The sequence below is a fragment of the Felis catus genome, chromosome B4 (genome assembly GCF_018350175.1).
Source record: "Felis catus isolate Fca126 chromosome B4, F.catus_Fca126_mat1.0, whole genome shotgun sequence".
In the NCBI taxonomy this organism is placed as follows: Eukaryota; Metazoa; Chordata; class Mammalia; order Carnivora; family Felidae; genus Felis; species Felis catus.
Window position 1 is genome coordinate 121,719,743 of NC_058374.1, and position 25,804 is coordinate 121,745,546.

Below are 25,804 nucleotides of genomic sequence, written 5' to 3' on the forward strand. Positions count from 1 at the left end.
TCAGAGGCCCCTGGGAGGCTCAGTCAGTTAAGCCACAGACTTTGGCTCAGGTCATGACTTCAAGGTTTGTGAGTTGGAGCCCGCGTTGGGCTGTGTTGACAGCTCAGAGCCTGGAGCCTGCTTCGGATTGTTTCTCCCTCTCTCTCTGCCTCTCCCCCACTTGCACTCTGTCTCTCTCCCTCTCTCAAAAAAAATAAATAAATAAAATGTAAAAAAAAAAAATTAAAAATGCACCTCAATTATGTCCACGTAGCGTTCACACTGCGCTTTTCTGTAAAATTCTGGATGTAAAGAGCTTTGCGTGGTATAAGGCTCATAGTGAAGGGTAGTGATTGTTAGTCGATAATACTGACAGGGAGATTTTCTTTTATAATAAAAATACATAGTTTTTATAAGTCTTCCCTGAAAGGAGAAAAAGAATTCCACGCCTACTCCAACATCAACTCACCGCGGCCCCGCCCTCTTTCCAGAAGGCTGCGACTGCTCGGTCGGCTTTTTCCGCCCACGTGATTCTCCCAGGCTCCTCCCCATCGCCAACATGGCCGCGCCCAGAGGCACAAGCCGCACGTGATGGAGTCCGAGCACCTGGAAATTGGAGCGTGCAAGTGTGTGAGCAAGTTTACCTCCGTACCATCGGTTCCATCCTTTCGACCCTTACCTAGGTCCTCGCGGACCCCTGTGTCTCTGCCGCCATGAAGACAAAGCCTATGTCCCACAAGACGGAGAACACGTACAGGGTGAGCAAAGGCACCTGGGCCAGGAACCGTGGGTACCTGCTGCCTCAGCCTTGGAACTGGGTCTGAGCAGGACACTGGGGGCCGAGGTGTTCTGGGCGGAGCGTGAGTCACTTACCTGGCAAAAGAGAGGGACTTGGCGGGTGTAGTAAACATGGGATGGGGAAAGACGTCTGAATAGCACGTTTCGCCCGCGGTTTGTGGGGTCTGGCCTGCCTGGGAATTCCCTTTGGTCCAGAGTTAAATTCATTATCACAGACTAATTGCTTAGGAGATGTTTTCCACTACTCTTTTCTCCTTAAAGACCAAATTGGGGGGCGAGCCGGAGGAAGGAGGTAAGTGATTTCTGGCTAATGGCTATGACACCACTTTCAGTTTTTCTTCTGAGAGTTTCTTTGTTATTGTACCAATCGTATGTCTGCATGTGTTTAAAAACACTATTGTTGCAACGACTTAGCCAGATCCCTGTGCTTGTAGCGGGTTATGAAACCTACAGTAGATCCAGGGAAGCCACATCACCGACTTTCACCTGGATCCACCACAATTTAGTGTGGAAATTTTATTTGAAATGACATAACTGAACTTTTGCAAATACATTCGTGGAAGTATTTAATTATCTTCATATAGTAGTAGTACAGGGCGTTTAACACTATGTCTTTGAGCTTGTTTTTACACTTCTCTTTTGTGACTCATCAGTGATGTCTACATCTAGTTTCAAAACACAATTATATATTTTATGATTGATTGAAAATACAAGTCTGAAATTGCAAGAGAAGCATACTGTTATTCGTAATGATAGTACGTGAGGAGGCTTATTGAAACTTTAAACTTTATATTTTCACAAGGCAATTGTGGACATGTAATTATTATATTATACAGTGCTTAAAACAGATATTCAAGATGTGATAAGTGTTAAATGATGATTGTATATTAAATATCCCTCCCTTTCGCAGTTTCTTACATTTGCTGAACGATTGGCGAATGTGAATATTGATATTATTCACCGGATTGATAGAACTGCAAGCTATGATGAGGTAAGAGAATGTTTACTAGCCGATCTTCGAGTATTCACAGTTGGTTTTTTAGTCTCTCCTCTTAGTAGAAGTGAATTGGTTTTCAAGCCATTCCTTAATGAATATGAAATGCATTATACCTGTGTGATTTTATAAGTTGCTACATATGGCAAATAAGATCTCAATTAAAGCAAATTAGAAATTTATGGGCTCAATAGCCATATGTGCTACAATATTAGACAAGTGTAGATATGGAACATTTCCATCATTGTGGAAAGTTCTATCAGGTGATACTGTGTTAGACAATTGGCTTGATACCTAGATACTTGGGCTTCTGTGATTCCAGCCTCTCCCTTTTCCATGTGCATTCTGATTGCTGGTGCAGATTCATTTTCCTGAAGCTACAGTTTTTAAGAGGTTTTAAAGGGGTGCCTGGGTGGCGTAGTCGGTTAAGCGTCCGACTTCAGCCAGGTCACGATCTCGCGGTCCGTGAGTTCGAGCCCTGCGTCAGGCTCTGGGCTGATGGCTCAGAGCCTGGAGCCTGTTTCCGATTCTGTGTCTCCCTCTCTCTCTGCCCCTCCCCCGTTCATGCTCTGTCTCTCTCTGTCCCAAAAATAAATAAACGTTGAAAAAAAAAATTAAAAGAGGTTTTAAGAACATCACTTTTCCAGGGCTTAGTTTCTTCCTTTACAAAATGAAAGGAGCTAGATTTCCAGTTCTAACCATGCTCTCAGTCACACCTGTACTTAAAAATCTTGCTTTTGCTGCATCTTCATTATGTCCCTGTTACCCTATTAAGGTCCTCTGTAACATGCCTTTAACTTAGGGGTTCAACTTCAGTTCTTACAGTTCTTCACTTATAACTCTAGTCAGACTTTGCTCACTGTCCCTTTGGATGCCTTATTCCAACGTGTGAATTCAATGTGTTAAATGATGTGATCTGGGTAAGCACATAATGCTTTATTTGTATAGGTTTTAGCATGGCAAAAGGGCAGGAAATACTGTTTAATGTTGAGAGAGAAACCTATATAAAGGAACAGAGACTAGAAAATTCATGTGACATTTAAGAAACTGCAAAACATTTCAATGTGGTTATTCATTGTATGTATAGTGTTTGTGTTGATGGTGACTGGGATAGGGGAAGGAGATAGCTGGTGAGAGATAAAGCTGAAGAAATAATCAAGGAGCATAAAGAACTTCATATGTCAAGCTAAGTTTGGATTTTATCCTGAAGCTCTGGGATGTCATTCTTGGAGTAAGGTAGAGGAGTGTGTGACATGATCAGGTCTCAGTTTTATTATTATTATTTTTTCAACGTTTATTTATTTTTGGGACAGAGAGACAGAGCATGAACGGGGGAGGGGCAGAGAGAGAGGGAGACACAGAATCAGAAACAGGCTCCAGGCTCTGAGCCATCAGACCAGAGCCTGACGCGGGGCTCGAACTCACGGACCGCGAGATCGTGACCTGGCTGAAGTCGGACGCTTAACCCACTGCGCCACCCAGGCGCCCCCAGGTCTCAGTTTTAGATCTCTCTAGCCCTTAATGTGAAAGGAAGAGCAGGATTGGAGTCAGGACAACCTGTTGTGAGGATTTGGTAGTCATCTAAGTGAGAAAATTATTATGGTAGCAGCAGTCAAGATGGAGAGAAGGATTCCAGAGATATTAAAGAAGTAGAATGGAGAGGACTTGTGACCTGCTGGTTATGGAGGGAAGGAGGTTAAAGTTTGGTTCTAACAACTGGGTGGTTGAGGACATCACTTATTAAGGTAGATTTGTAGGAAGAGAAGCAGGGGGTTGATTCTATTTGGGGCTTACTGAATTTGATGTACCTGTGGCCATCTGAATGATGGTGTCCAAAAGCTATTTGGATATATGGATCTGGAGGAGTACAGGTGATTTTGGAGGTGGAATTGTAGATTTAGAATTCAGTATATGGTTTATAATTTAAGCCACAGGAGAGATACATGGTTTAAGAGGTAGAATGTCAGGTTAGAGAAGAGAGCCTAGGATCTGATCTTGGGCTGGATGGTCCAGAATGGTCTCAATCACATTTTAACTGGGGCTTGTTAGTCCTAGTTATCCTCATGGCCGTTTACTCTCTGATAAGCTAGACTAGGCTTCTTTTCATGATGGCAGAATCTTTTCAAGAGAGAGAAAGCAGAAGTTATAAAGCCTCTTAAAGCCTAACTTTGGCAGTTGCAAGATCACTTCTGTTGCACATTATAGGTCAAAGCAAGTCAGAAAACCTGGCCACATTCAAGGAGTGAGAAAATAGACTCCATCCCTCTGCGGTAGGGGCTGTGAGTCACATGGCAAAGGGACAGGGACATAGTCTACCACAAAATGGCTGACATGTGCCTGCTGCTATCCTATACTGGGAATGCCTTCTTCATTTAGGTTTAAACTGCTAGGTGTATTTCTCTCTCTTAAGAGACACCGAACAAAATTTAATGAGATCCTCTTTCTTTCCCTCTATTCTGCCTATTGATTTATCTTCATTTTTATTTTTCAAAGATTTCCAAAGCCCTCTTTAAAGGTTTGCTCTTTTTTTGAGATTGTAGATTTGGCATGCAGTTTGTGGACTAATTTGTACTGTCACATTCCACTCACACACACACATACAGTAATAATTTTATTGATTTTACCTTTCAAAGTACAAAGTAATGTACACTGGGATAATAAGCTAAACAGTATGACAACATATTGGTGAACTTAGAAAAACTTATCTCACCTCTCCTACCCCTTATTGTCAAGGAAACTAATATGAACAATTTGGTATATATATATATATTCTGTACTTTTCTGTCATACAAATATTTGCAAATGTGTATATTTATAGAGGTCTTTTTAAAAAAATATTGGCTCCTACCATATACTTTATACTACGTAACTTGCTTTTATCGTTTTGGGAGTTTATCCTCAACATCCTTCTAATTCAATATAGATACAACTATTCTTAGTAGCTATATAATATACCTTAGAATTTATGGACCATGAGTTACAACAAGCACTTTCCTGTTGTTCGATGTTTACACTTTTTATGTTTTCCACCCACTACAATAAAGTTGAATAAGCATCCTTATACTAGTATGTTTGTAAATTTTATAAAAAGCATCTCCAGAATGGGAATTGATGGGTCAGAGGGCATACCTGTTTTGTTTTTGTTTTTGTTTTTGTTTTTGTTTTTGTTTTTGTTTTTGTTTTCATTTTAATGATTGCTGGAGTATTTTCCCATAAGGTTGTAATTCATATTTCCAAAAGCAGAATGAAAGAATTATAAGAGCACATTTTTCTGGGCCTAAAATTGTAGAAAACAGGAAAAAATTTTTTTTCTTTAGTGTGACTATCACATAGGTTTTAAAGAATCATTTGCTGCAACCAAATCAACAAAATACTGTGTTTATAAATCCTTTGCCCATATTATACATCTGATTGCTTTTTGAGTATGTTAGTTATCACCCTTTAAAAAAAATGCGTTTAAACTCCTATTATCATTGTCTCAAGGTATCATTATTCCTATTTACTTTGATCATAGATTTTCTTTGAGTTGCCTGATTAATGGACTGCTTTAATCTTGGCAGGAAGTCGAAACCTACTTTTTTGAGGGTCTGCTGAAATGGAGAGAATTGAACCTTACAGAACACTTTGGTATTTTCTATTTTGCTTCTATTTTATTCTCCCATCATTTGTACTTTATGTGTTTAAAACAACTAAATTAGTGGTATGGTAGAAAAGCAGAACCTATTCTCTCTCTCTTTCTCTCTCTTTTTTTTTTTTTCACCCAGGAAAATTTTACAAAGAAGTTATTGACAAGTGCCAGTCCTTCAATCAGTTGGTCTATCATCAAAATGAGATAGTTCAGAGTTTGAAGACTCACCTGCAGACCAAGAACAGTTTTGCTTATCAGCCCCTTTTGGAGTAAGTAACGTGTTGAGAGAAAGCTCAATGACCTTTATCTGAATTATAGAAAGGTTGTGTTTTATACTACATTTGCCTTAGATCTGGTGTCTGTAATTTGGAAACAAGAATGTACCTTTTCTGTTAGATCAGAACATTAGTGAATTGCCAAAAAGCAGAATCTTTAGAGTTATCCTCCTTTTTTCTTTTATACATTTAAGAAAATTCATATTTCTTTCATGCTACAGGAATGAGCATAATTTGTGATTAAAAACAAAAATACACTTTCTTGCTCCAGCTGAATTTCTTTGCTGAACTCTTAAAATGTGAAAAATTTTATGCCTTTCTCAAGACTTGGTTTGGAAGTTTTAATTAATCCTGTTATCACAGGCAATCTGTTATCATTTGTGAAATAGTCTGTCTTTTGATCTGCATGTCTCAGAATCAGTTACCTCTACTTATCTTTAATGCAGTTTGGTTGTACAGTTGGCACGAGATCTGCAGACGGACTTTTATCCACATTTTCAGGATTTTTTCCTGACCATCACCTCAATCCTGGAGACTCAGGACACGGAGTTACTAGAATGGGCTTTCACCTCACTGTCCTATCTTTACAAGTACCTGTGGAGACTGATGGTGAAGGACATGTCCAATATATACAGGTGACCCTTTTCTCTCTCTAATTCGGGTTTGGTTTGATTTTTGTCCCTTTTCAATTTTATTTTATCTTACGTACAATTCAGCACTGTTTAGTAAATTTATGGCATTGTGCAAATACCACCATAATCCAGTTTAAAAACATTTCCATCATGGGGCACCTGGGTGGCTGAGTTGGTTGAGCGTCCGACTTCGGCTCAGGTCATGGTCTCCCGGTCTGTGAGTTCCAGCCCCGTGTTGGGTTCTGTGCTGACAGCTCGGAGCCTGGGGCCTGCTTTGGATTCTTTGTCTCCCTCTCTCTCTGCCCCTCCCCTGCTCATGCTCTGTCTCTGTCTCTCTCTCTCTCTCTCTCTCTCTCTCTCTGTCAAAAATAAATAAACATTAAAAAAAATTTTTTTAAACATTTCCATCATCGCCAAAAGATTTCTCATGTCTGTCTACAAGTCAGTCCTGCTCCCCATCTGCATCAGTTTTGAGAGCAAAAGCACTGTATATATATATGTATTAAATAGTCATGATTGTCTCTGTGAAAACAACTGTGTGCTTTAGGCTCCTCAATAGAACAGGCCTCCTCAGTAACAAAACAGTTTAACATCTGAGTTTTGCAAGTTTTTATTTTTTGTTCAAGTGCAGTCTTTATCAATACCAGCAACCAGGATTGCTCACTCTTGCCTTGTGTTTAGTTAAAAAATGTCCACTACCCATCATGCGTACCTGCTGACATGGCTGCCTGACTCTGACATATTTTTTTGATTGTCTTTCTCTGGAGTTCTGTTTGACTCCAGACTGCCTTTCCAGCTCAGTCTCTATACAAAGTTGGTTCTCCAGCCAAAGTGGTCCACATTGGCTGGTCTGCATTGACCTGGTCTTTTCTTATCTGCAGCCATTGAAATCCTGCCTCTTGCCATCAAAGTCAGACTTGGTTTCCATAATCTCCACAAATATTTCCGGGCACCTTAGCCAAAAGTGAAAGCTTTGTACTCTGAACTCCTCTGGTGTTCTATACACTTACGTTACACAACTTCTGTTATAATTGTTTGTTCATTAGTAATGATGTTCTTTACTAACCTGTGAACTGTTCAAGAGTCCAGTCTTAAATATCTGCATTTACCCAGTCCCTAACATATTAAGTAAGCCCGAAGAGACATTCAGGGAACATTGTGAGCAAATGTGGACAGGGGAAGAGGATGAATTCAGTAGTTGCATTTTGTTTAAGGAAAAGATTGTTTATAATCAATTTCAGTCTGGGACTGATGGAGCTTTCCAGTTGGTGTACTGATTATTTCTGCATACTTTAATTGCCACAGGAATATGTAAGATTACTACCCTCCTCCCAAGTATAGGTGTGGGTTTGGGATAGGACTATAGATTTCGTTTTTGTTTTTATACCAACCCCCTTTACCCTACCCTTGGTTGAACCACCCTTCCCTCTACCCTGCCTTGATTAAAGAATGAGAAAGAAATATTTTTCCAGCCTTTGCTGGTTCTTTGTGAAGCTTTTGGTAAAATGTATTAGAAACCAGATTACTTTGTCAAAACCAGCAAGATCTTGGGGCAGTATTCAGTAGTCCCCCCCTTATGTGTGGGGGTTTATGTTCCAAGCCCCACAGTGGACACCCGAAAGCACAGATAGTACTGAACTCTGTATGTGCTATGTTTTTTTCTATGTATACATACCTATAACAAAGTGTAATTTATAAATGCACAGATTAATAGCAATAACTAATAATAAATAGAGCAATTATAACAACATACTGTAACAGAAGTTGTGTGTATGTGGTCTCTCTTTGGAAATACCTTATTGTACTGTACTCACATTTGTGATGATGTGAGATGATAAAAGGCTAATGTGATGAGATGAAGTGAGATGAACAACAAGGTAGATATTGTGGCATTAGTGCTATGCTCCTATTGAGCTGACAGTGGTCAGTAGGAGGAGCACCTGATTCCAGACCACAGTTGACTCTGGGTAGCTGAGACCACTGAATGGAACACAGATAAGGAGGGACCACTGCATGGCTTATTTGGTTTCATGACTTCTCTTGTTACTTTTTTATCTTCTAAGCCACGCTTTCCACTTCTAAATTTATTTGCTGTTGGTGTGACATCTTCAACAGCCTGGATATTTTCACATAAGTATTACTAAAATCAAAGTCAGCACATTCCTGCTCAAACTATCTCTTCATTCGTTCATGTGTTCAGTAAGTATGTACTGTGTTAGGCCCTTTTTGGTTGCCCATTTTCCAACAGTGATACCATCTTTCTTCTCGTCAACTGAGGCTTGGTGTCTTAGAGGCATTTTTGACCCAGTTGTCTTCAGGGACCCCAAATCCTCTTGATTCCATTATTCATGTACTCACTTGGTTAAGTATTTATTAAACACTGTACAGCACTTGAGATGCAATTGCAAATAAAACAGATAAAAAATCCCTCTTCATGCAAAGTTTACAATTTATCAGTGGAACACCTTGGGTGCATGCCTGGCATGTGTGAGAAACAGCAAAGAATCCTGGGTGGTGGGGCAGCGTGTATAAGTAGAGACTAATTAGACGGTGCCACATCATATTAATAAGGGTCCAGGCCTTGTGGGCAGTGTAAGGTCTTTGCTTCCACCACAAGGACTCTTGAAATGTCTCTTGGGTCCATCTTTTGCCATTTCACTCTACCATCAGCTTCTTTCATGCCCTTGTTCGCCCAAGCTTGCGTGACTTGAACAGATTTCTAGCTGGACTGCCAGCCTCTTCTTTCTTCATTTATTTTATCCTATATCCTGCTGCTAAATTAAACTTTCTGAAATATTAACTTCTTACTTAGCCAATATTTATTAGCACCTGTTATGGGCAACGAAGTGCTAGGTACTGAGGGTACAGTGTAAGAGAGATACATTCCATACTCTCCTGTCATTGGGGAGACCAGTTTAAACAATGTGATTATTCAGGTAATTATTTAGTTATAGCTACATGGCGGTGTGACCTTAAGCAGGTTGCTTGACCTTTCTGTCTCAGTTTCATTATCTGTGGAACCAGGATAACAGTTCCCACCCCATGGAGTTGTGTTGTTTACAGGAAGTAACAGAGAAAGTGCTTACGAGATGAAAGCTAAAGCCTAGTCTCCTCTGTTTGGTGTTCACAGTGACTGGTTTACCTGAGCAGCTTTATCTGCAGCAGCCCACCCAGCCACATCACCCTTTTTCTTTCAGACAGACTAGCCTCCTTTAGATTGTTTCTGCTCGCCCCATCTTTGCTCTCGCTTTTATCTCTAGTCATACGCACTACTGTACCCACCTGAATTCTTCATATTGTTCAGGACTCAGCTCTTCATGGAGTCTTCTCTGTAAGACCTGTACCACTGGTCCTAGGATTTTTCTTGTCTGTGACCATCTTCTGTCTTGGTAGTTGAATGAGGTTTTAAAGCACTTGCTTTATACTTGAAATGTATTCCTTGCATACCTAGCACAGTGTTGGGCATACAGTTGACATGGAATGTATGTTTATTAAAATGTGATTAAACATGTCTTATTTTCTCATTTATAGCATGTATAGTACACTTCTGGCTCATAAAAAACTACATATAAGAAACTTTGCTGCTGAAAGTTTTACTTTTTTGATGAGAAAGGTTAGTCTGATATATGTTTATTGCTCATTAATCCTCAAGAATTTAATGAACAGAAGCAGATATCTTTTATAATATGGTTTTTATGAACTAAATAAATATGTATGTATATGTATGTGTACATATATATATATATATATATATATACACGAATAAACCTTTTACCATTTTGAATTTATCATAAAATTGCTCACTAATGTGAAATAATTTGAGTCACTCGTTTATTGTTATTTAGGTTTTTGGTAGCTTTCAGTGTGTGCATATCAGAAGTGCCCTTGAATTCAAGTTAGTAAATATATGAATGGTGAGAGTAATAGAAACTTATAATAATTTCCTGGAAAGAACTGATGACATAGTGTCACTTGTGTTTGTTTCCATAGTAAATTTTAGAGGGTCACACTGGTATTAATTTCTCTTATAAGTATATGATTTGCTTTCAAAAATAAAATATTGCCTTATGTAGTTTTTCTTGGCACAGACCTTCATATTATTTCATCGAATCACTGTTGTATATGAAATAAGAAGTGGTATACTATTATAATAGTTTGAAATCATTACAGGTTTCTCTTCCTTTTAGAATTTTATCCTAATTACATTTAACTGAACCTGTGAACCAGTAAATAATATGTATTCATTTGGATTTGTTTGTTTTGTAAATACAGTTTTCCATTTGCATTTTGTGTTTTAGGTTTCTGATAAAAACGCACTTTTCAATTTAATGTTTCTTGATCTTGATGAACATCCGGAAAAAGTAGAAGGAGTTGGACAGTTGCTCTTTGAAATGTGCAAAGGAGTTAGAAATATGTTTCATTCCTGTACAGGGAAGGTAAATAACCGGAAGGATACTTTGTGTCTGTGTGAAAGCTATTAAAAAGAAAACCCATAATATTTATGTAAATGGTGTGGAGAGAGGATAGCCTAGAATAAATAAAAAGCACTAAATGGGGAGCATTAGGTTGTTGATAACAATGCTTACCTAACGTAGGTTCTAGGTGATTAGGTATAGTATTTACTTACAAAATCATTGCTGTCTTCTCCATCTGGATCCTAGAAGGTAACATAAATTGATTAATGAGTGAGGAGTAGACAGTTGGATGATAAAATTCTCCATCCTAGTTTGGAAATTCCTTTTGGGATGTGTAGTTAACCATCAAAGCTACCCTGTCTTTGATTATTCCAGATCAGATTTTAAGATAGGTTAATCAGAGTGGGGAATAATTAGACTGGGAAATAACAGTGTTAATACTTAAAAATAAGATTGTACATGTTTATTTTAATGATTATTGGCTTCCCACAGGCAGTGAAGCTAATTTTGCAAAAACTAGGACCAGTTACTGAAACAGAAACTCAGCTACCATGGATTTTAGTTGGAGAAACACTCAAAAACATGGTCAAATCCACTGTGTCCTACATCTACAGGGAACATTTTGGTCCACTTTTTGAATGTTTGCAAGTGAGTTCTAATTTTTAAGGGTTTGTTTGTAATAAGAAGCCCAAGAGTTGATTGTTCTTGCTCTTAGTTTAGCAAAACACTCCTGGAGATTGTATTTTTATAATTGTTATCTTTATACTTTTGCATACATCCTAGGATATTTTTTCCCTCTCTATCTCCTGGTCTTTGGTTGCTTGGTTTTTGGTTTTTGGTTTTTGTTTTGGATATTTTGAGATGCAATAGAACATAGTGGCTAAACGCCCTGAGAGCCAGACCGCCCCTGTTCAAATCTTGGCTTTGTCACTTACTGGTAGTGTGACTTGGGAAAGTTACTTAAATATCTGTTCCCCAGTGTTTTCATCCGGTGGGATTATGGGACAGTAATATTATCTACCTCATGGTTGTTATCAGGATTGTGAATAAACACTTACAAAGCACTTTATGACTGTGCATTCAAAAATGTTAAGATATTCTTAGTGACTCCTGGTAGGTATGTCTTTCTTTCAAAACAAAGGAATGTGAAAATTTGAACTGCTTCACCCAATATTTTCATTATTGGGTTAACAGGTGAGTTTCATATGTTATAGTTCTTCTTTTCTGTTAAATTCTTTATTGGCAGGAATCACTCTTGGATCTACATAGAAAAGTAACCACAACGAACTGTGGGGAAAGTTCTGAACAGATAAGAAGGTTGTTAGAAATATATCTAATACTTGTGAAACATGGAAATGGATCAAAGATAACCAAACCTGTTGATGTTTGTGAGGTGAGTTCCCAACTGCATTTGTTTAGAGTCTGTTCATTAAAATCTATTGCTAAGTGTACATTGTTTTTTCTTTTATTTTACAGGTATTATGTCAAACAATACACATAGCCAATCTTTCCACAACTTGCCGGGAGACACTCTTGGCTGTAATTTCTGCTTTGATCCTGGGTGAAAATGTTTCCTTGCCAGAGACCTTTATCAAAGAAACCATACAGAAAGTAATTTACTTCAACAAATATTAATTGAGTAGTTAATAAGATGTTTAGCATTGAGTAGGCCTCCTGGGGAATACAAATGAAGTGTGCAAAGGCTCTGCCTTCAGGGAATTTATAATCTTGTTAAGGAGATGTGAGTTGCATGCTGTAATAGAGAGAGACAAAACAAAATGTGATAAAGTAAATGTTTGGCATATATTCAGCAACACATATAGCTTACCATGTGCTAGGTATGGAATAGGTATTCCAGGGTGGACAGTATGGTGCCTGTAGTTTTTGCTTGTTAGGGAAGTGGGGCCCAGGGAACGAGTTATTATAATCCTTTGAATTTATTGATGTCATTGAAACATAATGATTAATTCTGCTTGGGGTTGAGGGACAGAGACTGTTTTTCAACGAATTTATATTTGGGATAGTCCTTGAAGGTTAACTAGCATCTGCCAGTCAGAGAAGGTTTAAAAATGCCAGGGAACAGCACAAGGTGCGTTCAGAAAGTACAAAAATGTATGCCGATTGGGCTTCCGTGGACACAGGAAGTGTGATGTATATCAGTGAGGCTCTGTTTGGCTTTGAAAAGTTTGGTTGGGTTTTATCCTGCAAATAGTGGAAGGCCCTGGAAAATTTTTAAGCAGGATAATGATCTGATGATTTGAGATTTGCATTTTAATGAGTTTAGAAGAGGTTTTATAGGGAAGCGGGATTGAAAATAGACCAATTAGGTTCATGCCGTGCAGCAGTAAAAAGTATGGAGAAAGGTGTAAAATAGTGCTGCCTGCTGTTTCATGAAAAGTAAGTTCTTTTTTGAGAGTGAGTTCTCCCGAGACTCTGTTGACTTGTATCAGGCATCCTACCACTTCTTGCTTGCAAATTAGAGGACCTTGAAGGTTTTGGGTGTTTTTTGTTTTCAGGAATGGGGAAAGTACTCTCTGTATATTTAATGTGTGTGTGTGTGTGTGTGTGTGTTTTTTTTAACCTGTGGTCCACAGATTTTTGAGAGTGGATTTGAAAGACGTCTAATTTTGGATTTTTCTGAAGTCATGTTTGTTATGAAGCAGTTTGAGCAGGTGAGCAACTAACGTTTTGGATTTGTTTTGTTATGGATCTGTCACGATGAAATAATCAAACTTAAAATCCTATGATTTTTGTTTGTTTGAGAGGAATAGAATAAGTATTTGATGTTTTAGTCCATATTTTTTGATGCAATTATATTCCAATTGTAGTTTATAAGAAACTTTGTTTCATATGCCAAGGCATTTAAAATGCCATTAGATAACCAACTTGTTTTCTAATAATCCTTGAGGAAGTTATAGAACCGTTTGGTAAAATTGAAAAAAGAGTTTAAGGAACTTTTATGTGACTTTGGAGCATAGAAAAAAATAGTTTCTGAAACATTTTGGGTTGCAGGAAGGTTACGAATGCACTTTCTTGCTACAAAGTAAATACAGTACCTGATTTAATGACATAGAAATCTTTCCCATTAAATCCTGACTTTATTTTATCCCTTTCCCCTCCCTCCCATCAAACATTTGCCATTCCTTATAACTGGTCATGCATAGCATACCTCATGGAAGCCTGTCTGTGTTTGTTCTGATTTCCCCTTTAGTCATTAATATATTATCATTTGCCTCCATAAGTAAATAATAAATAAATCAAATAAATAAACAAACAAACAAACAAACCTTTGTGTGTGTCCTAGCCCTGTTCCTTCCTGTCCAGTGAGAGCCCTTTACCTTGCTCTGGTTTTTGTAGCAACCCCATTGTTTCCTTCTCCCCTGTTCTCTTTTTATCTTCTTAAACTGGTAAGAACAGAGACTACACTTGATCTTACCCAAAAGGCCGAGAATCCATATCTTTGGTTTTTTTATAAACACCTTATTTTTATCAGAGGACTCCTTATGTGTATTCAAACAGTCAAGCAGGGCTAAAAGACAATCACTTGATTTCCACTCACATCTCCCTCACCAGGAGCAGCCACATCTCTTAGGTTTCATCTATCTTTTCCTGTTACTTCATACTTTCTAATCATTTGAATATACTGCTTTTCCTTGATGCATTAGTTTTAGTCGTTAGCTATAGAATTTTTATGGTGGATGGATTCTGATTCTTTTATACTCTCATCTTCTCAATAGAGTTACATCACAAATTTTGGTTGGATTCCTATTCACCATATAATTAATCCTTCCAAACAGGGAGTATTTTATAATTATGTTTCCTTTTTTTTTTTTGTATACTTTTCCATTTTTCCTAAAGTTACAGATTGCCTCATTCTGGAATAACTGGAAATTATTTTCCTTGAATAGCTGGACAGTGAGTCTGTTTTTCCACAGCATTCTAAAATGCCTTTCACATGGCAAACTGTCAGAAAACTTAGCAGCTTGAGTTTTTGTTTTTGTTTATTTTCCTTTCCTGGACACACTCCTCCTGAAGCAGTGCAAGTCTGAATGGGTTGCTTTTTCAACACACTGAACAGATGTCATACTAGGACTTCCTTTTGCTTTTCTCCTATTTCCTGGGTCTCATGTCTTTACCTTGTTATGCTTTACTTCCTTATTTTGATGGTACACATTTTCCAGAAGTTCTTAAGAAAGGGCGAATGGAAGTAAAATTTTGAGATTTAGTACACTGGAGAATGTCTTTATTCATATTGTTCATAGGCTGGCTATAGAATTCTAGAGTTTGTCATTTTCCCTCATTTTTTCAGGCTTTTCTTCAAGGTCTTAGAGCTTTCATTGTTTCTGTGAAGAAGTCTGATGCCATTACGATTTCTGATCCTGTGTTTGTGATCTGTTTTGTTTTTTTTTTCCCCCTCTGTGGAGGTATGAGAATCCTCTCTTCCTTAGGTGTTCTACAATGTCTATCTGTTAATAAACGTGATTTCCTTTCTTATTTTTAGCTTTTTCTACCCAGCTTTCTCTTATACGTTGAAAATTGCTTCTTGAGTGATGAGGCTGCTGCCAAAGATGAAGCTCTGGCCATTTTGGCCAAGCTCATTCTGAGCAAAGCAGCACCTCCTACTGCTGGCTCGATGGCGATTGAGAAGTACCCTCTGCTTTTCTCACAACAGACGGTGGGGTAAGTTCTAAGTCTTTATTCCCTGTAATGTTGACAGGATTACCTGTTTTATAACGTAACAAGAATGCTGTAAAAATGAAGATCTCTGTATTTTAACTGGAAAGATGTCCCTGATACATTGTTCTGTGAAAAAAGAAGATGTAAAACAGTTGTTCTGTGAAAAAAGAAGATGGTCCCATTTTGTAAAGTTAAAACAGAAAGTGTATGTAAGCATTGGAAAAAACATGGAAGGATACACAAATAGGTTAACTTGGTTAACGTCAGGAGGATGGAATGTGAAAGAAAGAGGTGACTGTTGATTTGTTTTAGCCTTTTATTTTAAAATAATTGTACATTCACATGCAGTTGAAAGAAATAGCATGGGGTGCCTGGGTGGCCCAGTCAGTTAAGTGTCCAACTCTTGATCTCAGCTCAAGTCTTCATCTCAGGATTGTGAGTTCAAGCCCCACGTTAGCCTCCATGCTGGGCATGGAGCCTACTTTAAAAAAAAAGAAAAGAAATAATACAGAGATGTTCTGTGTATTCTTCCCCCAGCTTCCCCCAGTAGTAACATCTTGCGTAAGTTAATGGGATGTCACAACCATAAAATTGGACATTTTTCAGATTACCTCAGTTTTACACACACTCATCTCTGGGTATGTGTGTATCTGGCTGTATGGTTCTGTGTAGTTTTATCACACGTGTAGATTCATAACCACAACCAGAGTCCAGATACAGAGCTGTTCCTCACCACAAGGATCTCTTGCACTACCTTTTAATAGCCATGCTCACCCTGACACTCCGCTCTCCATTCCTAACCCCTGGCAATCCGTCCTCCATTTTTAGGATTGTGTCATTTCAAGAATATTATATAAATGGAATTAAAGAGTACAACTTTTGAGGTTGTCTTTCAGTTATGCAGTTCCCTTGCGACCTGTCCAAGTTGTGTGTGTCAGTAGCCCATCTCTTTGTTAAAAATCTTTTCATGTGCTTATTGCTGAGTAGCAGCCCATGGTGTGGATGGAGGTAGCATACTCCATTCAGTGATTCACTTGTTGAAAGACTTCTAGTTTTTGGCCATTATGAATAAAGCTGTTATGAACATTCATGTACGTAACTTTTTGTTGCTCTGAGATAAATGCCCAAGAGTGGAATTGTTGAGTTATATTATAAGTACATGTCTCATTTGATGAGAAACTGTCAGTAGTTGTCCAGTGTGGTTATGCCATGGTACATTCCCACCAACAGGCTGAGTGATCCGGTTTCTCTGCATCCTCTCCAGCAGTTGGTATCATCACTGTTTTTTATTTTTTGCCAGTCTAATAGGATATGGTGAAATCTCATTGTGATTTTAAATTGCATTTCCTTAATGGCTAATGATGTTAACCATCTTTTTGTGGGTTTATTTTCTATCTATATATCCTCTTCAGTGAAATATCTATTAATTTCCTTGGCTCATTTTCTTTCTTTTTTTTTTTTTTTTTTTTAAGTTTATTTTGAGAGAGAGCAAGTGCACGAGCAGGGGCGGGGCAGAGAGAGAGGGTGAGAGAGAATCCCAAGCAGGCTCTGCACTGACAGTGCAGAGCCCAACACTGGGCTCCATCTCACAAACCTTGAGATCATGACCTGAGTTGAAATCAAGAGTCGGACACTTAACCAGCTGAACCACCCAGGAGCTCCCCACCTTGACCCTTTTTCTAACTGGACCGTGTGTTTCCTTACTGTTGAGTTTTGAGAACACGTTATATATTCTAGTTAAAGGTTTTGTTGTCAAATGAATGGTTTGCACATATATTCTTCTAGTCTATAGCCTGTCTTGTTCCCTTAAGATTTTTCACAGAGCACAGTTTTAGATTTCGATGAGGTTCAGTTGACCAACATTCCTTTTATGGGTAATGCTTTTGATGTCAAGTCCAAGAACTCTTTGCCTGGCTGTAAATCCTAGATGTTTTCTCCTACTTTTCTAAAAGTTTCATAGTTTTGTTTTACATGTAAGTCCATGATCCGTTTTGAGTTAATTTTTATATAAGGTGTGAGGTTTAGGTCAGGTGTCTTTTTTTTTGCTTGTGGATGCCTACTCTTCTGGCAACATTTGTTGAAAAGGCTATTCTTTTATGTTCTCTTTTATCGGTCATGTATCTCTCCTCCTCTAATACCACACTATCTTATTACACTAGCTCTAAAATAAGTCTTGAAATCTTGAAAAAAAATTCCTCCCGTTCTATTCTTCTTTTGTAGACTTTTTCAGCTATTCCTTGTCCTTCGTCGTTCTATATAAATTTTAGCAGAATCTTGTCTATGTCTACAAAAAAAACTTTGCTGGGATATTGTTTGGAATTGCCTTAAATCAAAGATAAGTTTGGGGACAATTGACGTTTCCCTAAAGATACGCAAAACTGTTAACTCTGTTTATGTCAGGAGGACAGGAAGGGAAAGAAGGAAGTGACTGTTAACTTAGATTATATAACTTTGCATCATTTGAATTGTTAAAAGAGCCATGGATTACTTTCTTAATTTCATTAAAAATAATGCATACCCTTTAGAAGCTGAAAACGAGGTTTATATAAACATGTGAGAGGATTCTGCTGATCATTTTTCAAGTAGTTGTGGGTGTGTTTTTAGAAATTATAGATTAGGAAACCAGTTCCCTTATCATTCCTATGTGTTCATGCTTAAATTTATTTCTCTGGGATTTGTTAGACTTGCTGCATTTATATTTTGCTTTGGGACAGTAGGAATAGATGAACAATTCTTGAGTTTTTGCTGAGTACTCATCTTTGAAGCGTCACAGAATCCCTTGAGATGGGTGTAGTTGTCCGCATGGTCGCACAGCGGAGTTAGTTGTTGATTCGGGATTGGTTTGAGATTCTGGAGGAACTCCTCTTCTTCACATGTTGCTCTCCTGCTGACTTTAAAAGTAGCTTCTCTCTATCAAAACATGCAAACAAAATCTTGTTGGTTTTTCAACATACTGCGCTGATTCCTGTCCAGCAGCCTCTGCAGTAAGTCTTCCCTCTGCCTAGTATGAGTACAGAGCATTGAGCAAGGAGGAGGGCAGAATGGGAGGCCTGGGTCAGATCACATGGGTCTTGTAGGGTGAAGTAGGGAGTGTGGATTTTCCTGGAGGAGCTCATCGGCAGGTGTGACAAAGCAAGGGAATGACCCACTTTTTTTTCAAGCAGCTCAATGTTTTCTTGTAAGGTTTTTGCAGATTGTTGATTCGCGGTTACTACTAGAATATATGTCAAGATGTAGTGACTTTCAGAAATCACCAATGAAATTAAACTATTATAATTTCTGAACATTCGATATCCTGGTAAGTATGAAACAAAAAAGAATACAACGTTTTAGTTAATTTTAATAATAACAGGGCACAGAAATAAAAACCTGATATTCTGCTTCTGTTGTGTAACAGACTGGGCATGGAGGCTAAATTATCAAAACAAATCAATTTACTTACTGTTTGTATGAGTTTTCTTTCAATTAGATTTCTGTCTTTCAAATAGGCGTGAGGTGTAGTTCATTGGCAAAAAGGAAAAGAGGCAAACAAGAATAGTGCCAAAGTAACAGACACCTAAACCTAAATGTCATGTCAGAAAACATCAAGGAAGAATTTATCAGATTAAAGAAGCAGAGAAAATTACTTCTAAATCATAATCACTTCAGTGGCATTTGTCAAATTCACCACTATGTGCAACATCATTCTACATTTGTAAAGTCAAAATTCATGTCAAAATGGAAGGGGGGAATAGAGGAAGTCTATTCATTACAATTAATTACCTCTCCTGTTTTAAAAAAGCGTTCAGCAGAATGTACAGAAAAGAATGAATCAGAATGAATTAGAAAATTCAGAAATAATACCTAAAATTAGAAGAGACTTGCTTTAAGTTATGAAGTAAATTAAAATAGAGAATAGAAGGGGCGCCTGGGTAGCTCAGTCGGTTAAGTGTCCGACTCTTGATTTGGGCTCAGGTCATTCTCTTGCAGTTTATGATATCGAGCCCTATGTCGGTCTCTGTGCTGACAGTGTAGAGCCTGCTTGAGATTCCCTCTCTCTCTCTGTCTCTCTCTCTGCTCCTCCCCTATACCTGGGCATGCGTACGCCTGCCCGCTCTCTCTCTCTTTCTCAAAAAAATAAACTTTAAAAAAGAGAGAGTAGAAGAAAGTAGAACCAAAGGAGTTGAAAAAGCCTCTCACTGAAAGTCCAGAAACAACTCCCGTTCATTTACTTACTTATATTCAACCACCACCCCCAGTTTGCACCTCCCCACAAATGTTCCATGTTCGCTCATGGAGAGGAGCCAGTTTTATTTCAGACTTCAGAGGGCAAGAGCAGTTATATTCCCTCCTCTTTTCAACATTCGTGTTTCTTCTCTTCCTTCAGATCCTGTGTAAGGCAGAAGAAGACTAGATCCAAGGGAGGAAAAGAACAGATCCCAGTGCTGGACCACCTCTTATCTCTAATTCGGTTACCTGCAAATAAAGATTCTACTTACCTTTCACATTCTTGGGCAGCCCTTGTCGTGTTACCTCACATCAGGTGAGAAAATAAACTGTGGGTAATTTTGAAAGAAATACTTAGCATGCTGAGTTCAACATGTGTTAGCCATTCCTTGCTATTCCCTGAAAAAAGCCATTGAATGCAACTTTGAACTTTTCTCTTTTTCTCCCTACTTGGACAGACCTCTTGAGAAAGAGAAGGTGATACCAGTCGTCACATGCTTCATAGAGTCACTCTTCGTGAATGTTGACGGAGAGAGTTTTGCAAAAGGTCAGTTACAATCCCCATTTGTTCTCTTCTTTCTTTTCTGGCACACCCAAAGTAACTATAAACACAACGGAATACCAGAGAATAGTGCTAGCATTGTGCTCTGACATAACCCCCTATATGATAAATACAGGAAAGAAAAGGATAAGATGGACGTATTGCCCTTGTACCTCAGAATGTGGTGACCGGCTCAGGGCGGCTTGAGCCCAAGCTGAATCTGAAGAGGAAGTGTTAGAAGGGTGCCATGGTATATGACCCCTCATTTTCAAGCCCCGGCTTTTATCTTGTTCTCTGTCTCCCATGCGTACTCTATCCCTGGTATACACCTTATAGTCCATTTGCCTCCATTTGCTCACCCTGAGCAAGATACTATCTTTTACAGCCTTCCGCTACCCTTGTACTTGTGTTCCTTCTGCCAGAGTCCTTTCTAGGCCTTTGTCACTTGGTGAACTCTTAATTTTCTTTCAAAACTCATTTCAAGCACAGCACCTGTAGGAAGGCCTACATGACTTCCTGGCAGAGTTAGGCTGCCCTGCCCAGAACTTCCTTTCCTATTATACACTTGAACACCTCCTCCCACTAGCATGAAGATAGCAGTTTGAAAGTAGATGTTTTGTTTTATCCTAGGACAGTATTTTCTAATGTAATATATAGTAGTTGTTCATTCATTTAAACATTAATGTGTTAGGTTCTCTGTTTGATACTCAGCAAACAGGTTAGAGGGTAAAGCAGACTCACCACAGCTGAAGTGCTCAATAGCCACATGTGGCTAGTGGCTGCCATATTGGATTGCAGCGCGAGTACAGAACATTTCTGTCATTGCAGAAGGTTTTAACGGACAGCATCGTTCTAGTATCTCGAGCAGGGATTGGCAAAATTTTTATGTAAAGGACCAGATAGTAGATATTTTAGGTTTTATAAGTCCTATTCAGTCTTTGTGGCATATTCTTTATTGTTTGCTTGTTTGTTGTTTTAAACAACCCTTTAAAAAATGTAAAAAACATTCTTAGCTAACAGGCCATATAAAAACAGGCTACCTACAAATCTGACTTATGGGCCAAAGTTTCCCAATCTCTAGTCTAAGATTAAATGAATGCCTAATTTAAAAAAATAATTTATTAGCTTTTGAAAAGTACAAGTGTGTCTCCTCAAAAATTCTAATTTTGCTATTGGCAGCGAATCGAACCATTGAACTTATCTCCTCATCTTAATGGAACATACATTTTGATTCTCTATTTTTGAATATATTTTTCTCTTAAGAAAGCTACAAGACTTGGGAACCTTCTCTTTTCAGTTCCTGCCTGTTACATCCTTACGTTTGACAGATGATTCTTTAGGCGGTACAGCTTCACTTTCATTTAGGAACTCCTAGAAACAGCAAGTGTTAGATAAATGAGATGCCTGGTAGTAATTGTGTCAAAGGAATAAGTTATGTGGTTCTCCTGTTTTTCTGCCCTTAGGAAACTTGTTTGTTCTTTGTCAAGCTGTAAATACTATGTTAAGTTTGGAAGAATCTTCTGAAATTCTGCATTTGGTTCCTGTGGAACGTGTGAAGAATTTAGTATTGTAAGTAAACATATCTCCCATGTATATTAATCATGAATAAAATATAAAAGCTTCTGTTTTTGTGAAATCTTGGGCATAATAAAGGTCCTTATTTTGATCTATTTTATACCCAAGTTGTATTCATATTAGAAATTTATGATTGATTTAAATCCTTAAAATAAGTACATTTTTTATGCAGTCTTTAAATGCAGATTCATCTTTGTAGAGCGGTATTTTACCATGTGGGTAAGCTCATGTTGTAGAGCATAAGGGTATATAATGCTGATTATTCCCAACCGTGACTTGCACAGTGTTGACCTTTTGTGACTTCCTGAGTGATTCCAGCACACGCATTTCCACTACACTCATTCTGTCTCATCCTGATATCACCATTTTGGAAAACTTTCCTGTGGTCCTTTTACTACATAGCAAAACAACCCAGGTTTTTGTTTTTATAAGTTTATGTCAACCAGCTCCTGATTTTGGTAGTAGTAGAAGTCTGTTATCGGGGAGCCGTGTTCTTCTCAGCTTAGCACCCTTTCTAAAGGTCACACCTTTTGAAAACCTGGTAAAGTAGTTGGCTTCTTTTTCTAGAGTCTAATCCATTTTCCATCCATACTGTTTTTTGTTGTTGTTGCTGCTGTTGTTGTTTTAGAGAGAGAGAGAGAGAGAGAGAGACAAAGTGCAAGCCAGGGAGAGGGGAGGGGCAGAGGGAGATAGAGAATCTTAACCAGGCTCCACACACAGCACAGAGCTCTACTTGGGGCTTGAAACAGATTTATTCATTTACTTCATTCAGTAAATATTCATTTGCTTTTCTTAGGTACCAGGCCCTATTCTAGGCACTGGGAGACATAGTGAATGAAACACACACAAAATACCCTGCCTTCATGGAGCTACTATTCTAGCAAGAAGAAACACTAAGCACGATAAATAAGTCGGATTTATAACATGTTAGACAGTGGCAAGAAAATTAAAGGAGAGTTGGGATAGGGAGATTCTGGAGGTTGGGGACAACAACAGTTTTAAATAGGGAAGGCCTCACCAAGAAGGAGACATCTGAGCAGAAACCCAGAAGCAGAAGGGGGTAAATCATGAGGGTATCTGGGGTTGGGGCCTCTCTCTGTTACTGACCTGGGAGACTTGAGTGCCACCGCTGTAGGGGGTGCCCAGCAAGGAGCTGTTGGCAGCTGAGCAGAGTGAGGGGTGAGTAGTAGGAGAAGATGACACAGAGGTGGTGGCCATGACCAACAGTGTGTGACATTTGGCCGTTGTGGGGCCTGGGCTTCTACTCCGAGTGAAAGGGAAGGAAGCCACAAGAGGAATTTTGGCAAGAGAATGACTTAGGCCTAAGCAGGACCACCCTGGCTACCGTGCTGAGAACAAAGTAGACCAGTTAGAAGACTTACTGCAGTAATCCAGTCTCTTTCCATTTCCAAATCTGGACAAAGCTGGCAATTCTCCATGGTTCCTTGAATTGGTTTACATTCCTTTAGGGAGTTTTTCTTTGATATCATCCTATATCTCACGTTTTATGTTCTCTTGTTCGCTTTATTGATCTGTTTAAACTTCTCATGGTATATTCTTTGGTATAAACAATTTAAGCCATCTGTAGAGGTTTTGAAATAAAAAGGCACACATAACACAGGGATTAGTATGTCCCCTGCAGAAGACCAGCCAGCCTCCCAACCAGGTGGCACTTAGCCTTGGAGGCCTGGAAACCTCTAACAGGAGTATATACAGCTTTGAAAGTGGAGGCGTAAACTTGGAATTGTGAAAGCTTTAGACGCAAGCTTCTGTGCTTGGTGCCATGCTAGTTACTGGTTAAGCACGTAGGTTTCACAGCCAAGACAACTTGGATTAGAATCTTATCTCTACCATCTACTAGCCCTGCAGCCTTTGGTGGGTTTATTAACCTCAACTTCATTATCTCTCTCAAGGGAATAACAGCACTTCCCTCATGGGCGTTAAATTGAACACCACATCCTGTCATGGCGTCCTACACATTGCATTTTTATTATGTCCTTACCTGCCAGTCTCTGTTCTGAGTACTTCATGTCCATTATTTAATCCTCACAGCAGCTCCATGAGGCGTGGGGACTCTTATCATTACAGATGGGAGCACTAAAGTTCCAAAATAAGTGCAGAATCTAACTACTCAGCATCCACTGCCACCCTGCTCTAAACCACCATATCTCTTACCTGGATTATTGCATTAGCCTCCGAACAAGCCCCCTTACTTCTGTCCTTGTCCCGCTGCTCTGTTTGGTGTCTCCCAACCGTACGATACTATTAAATGAAGGACCGATTATGGCACTCTTTTGCTGACAGTGATTCTCCACTAGCGGTGATGCCAGAGATACTTTTGGTTGTTACAACTGGGGGCTGCTACTGCAATCTAGTAGGTGGAGGCCCTGGATGTTGCTAAGCACCCTACAGGATGGCTTCCACAGCAAAAAGCTATCTGGCCCAAAATGTCAGTCATGCTGCTATGAGAAACCCATCTTACTCAGTATAAAGTCTGGTCCTTATCCTGTTCCTTGGGGCTCTGTAAGATCCAACCCCTAGCTACTTCTGACCTTACCCCCAGCCACTCTTCCTTGTTAATAACTCCCTTCCAGCTGGACTGGTCTTCTTGATGCTCCTCTTCCGGGTAAGCACACCTATCTGTGACCTGGCATCACCGTTCCCTCTGCCTGAATTGCCTTCCAGATATCCAGTGACTGATTCATTCACCTCCTTCAGGCCCTACCTCCCATGACCACCCCGATATCACATATATTTCTTTTCAACCTTCCTCCCGCCCTGCACAACCTCTCAGTCTTGACTTTCTATGGTTTGCTTTTCTCTGCTTCACTCATCACTGTCATACATAATTAGTTTATTTATTATGTTGGCTACCTTCTCTTGTTAGAATATAAGCTCTGGAAGGATAGGGACTTTGTTTTTTGTTTACTGCTATATGCAGTGTCTATAAAGGTCACTGGCATATAGTAGATACTCACTAAATATTTGTTGAAGGAGGATGACACCCAAAAATTAAGCAGCCTTGTCAGAGGGACACTGCTGATGGACTGCAGAGCTGGCTTCAAACTTGGGCTTTCCTACCCCAGAGCCTGTGCTGTACCCTCCTCTGTACTGTCCCTCCCTCAGCTCGGTGACTGGCACATGGAAAACACTAATATTCTATAATCTCCCTTTATGTCATTGTCATTTATAACTGTGTAGATTGAAAAAACAGCATTATGGGCACCTAGGTGGCTCAGCTGGTTAAGCGTCCGACTTCAGCCCAGGTCATGATCTCATGGTCCATGAGTTCAAGCCCCACATCGGGCTCTGTGCTGACAGTTCAGAGCCTGTGTTTCCCTCTCTTGGCCCCTCCCCAACTCACACTGTCTCTCTCTCACTTTCTCTCATAAATAAACATTAAAAGGTTTTTTAAAAGAAAGAAAAATTAGCATTGGGTTTTAGTTAAAATAGCATATTCTATGAAATCTTTCCATTTGTGACAACGTGGATGGAACTAGAGTGTATTAGGCTAAGCGAAATAAGTCAAAAAAGACAAATACACGATTTCACTCGTGGAATTTAAGAAAACAGATGAATATAGGGGAAGGGAAGGGAAAACAAGGTAAACACAGAGAGGGAGGCAAACCATAAGAGACTCTTAAATTCAGAGAACAAACTGAGGATTGCTGGTGGGGTGTCGGATGGAAGATGGGCTAAATGGGTGATGGGCTTTAAAGAGGACACTTGTTGGGATGAACACTGGGTATTACATGTAAGTGATGAGTCACTAAATTCTACTCCTGAAACCATCATTACACTATATGTTAACTAACTTGGATTTAAATTAAAAAAAAAAAAATAGCATATGCTGGGACACCTGGGTGGCTCAGTTGGTTAAGCATTCAACTTCGGCTCAGGTCATGATCTCACAGTCCGTGAGTTTGAGCCCTGCATCGGGCTCTGTGCTGACAGCTCGGAGCCTGGAGCCTGCTTCAGATTCTGTGTCTGCCTCTCTCTGACCCATCCCCGTTCATGCTCTGTCTCTCTCTGTCTCAAAAATAAATAAACATTAAAAAAAAATTTTTTTTTTAAATAGCATATG

General features: G+C 39.1%; 1 protein-coding gene, 1 long non-coding RNA gene and 1 pseudogene across 3 annotated transcripts in view; 1 reads left to right on the top strand and 2 right to left on the bottom strand.

The window, feature by feature from the left end:
* Nucleotides 1-511, bottom strand: part of LOC123386707 — a 32,110-nt gene extending 31,599 nt beyond the window's left edge. The window contains exon 1 of the long non-coding RNA XR_006601010.1: nucleotides 449-511. This is a non-coding gene — a long non-coding RNA (uncharacterized LOC123386707). The remainder of the gene's footprint in view (nucleotides 1-448) is intronic.
* UTP20 (UTP20 small subunit processome component) overlaps nucleotides 511-25,804 on the top strand; it is a 108,718-nt gene continuing 83,424 nt past the window's right edge. For both annotated transcript variants that reach the window (XM_006933978.4, XM_019835403.2), the window contains exons 1-15: nucleotides 511-737; nucleotides 1,688-1,768; nucleotides 5,332-5,398; nucleotides 5,536-5,668; nucleotides 6,121-6,309; nucleotides 9,838-9,919; nucleotides 10,605-10,742; nucleotides 11,214-11,369; nucleotides 11,968-12,114; nucleotides 12,198-12,332; nucleotides 13,316-13,393; nucleotides 15,223-15,401; nucleotides 19,765-19,920; nucleotides 20,063-20,151; nucleotides 21,609-21,714. In XM_006933978.4, the coding sequence (XP_006934040.1) occupies nucleotides 693-737; nucleotides 1,688-1,768; nucleotides 5,332-5,398; nucleotides 5,536-5,668; nucleotides 6,121-6,309; nucleotides 9,838-9,919; nucleotides 10,605-10,742; nucleotides 11,214-11,369; nucleotides 11,968-12,114; nucleotides 12,198-12,332; nucleotides 13,316-13,393; nucleotides 15,223-15,401; nucleotides 19,765-19,920; nucleotides 20,063-20,151; nucleotides 21,609-21,714 (1,781 nt within the window). In that variant the 5' untranslated portion in view covers nucleotides 511-692. The remainder of the gene's footprint in view (nucleotides 738-1,687; nucleotides 1,769-5,331; nucleotides 5,399-5,535; nucleotides 5,669-6,120; nucleotides 6,310-9,837; nucleotides 9,920-10,604; nucleotides 10,743-11,213; nucleotides 11,370-11,967; nucleotides 12,115-12,197; nucleotides 12,333-13,315; nucleotides 13,394-15,222; nucleotides 15,402-19,764; nucleotides 19,921-20,062; nucleotides 20,152-21,608; nucleotides 21,715-25,804) is intronic.
* Nucleotides 13,965-14,177, bottom strand: LOC111561614 (annotated as a pseudogene).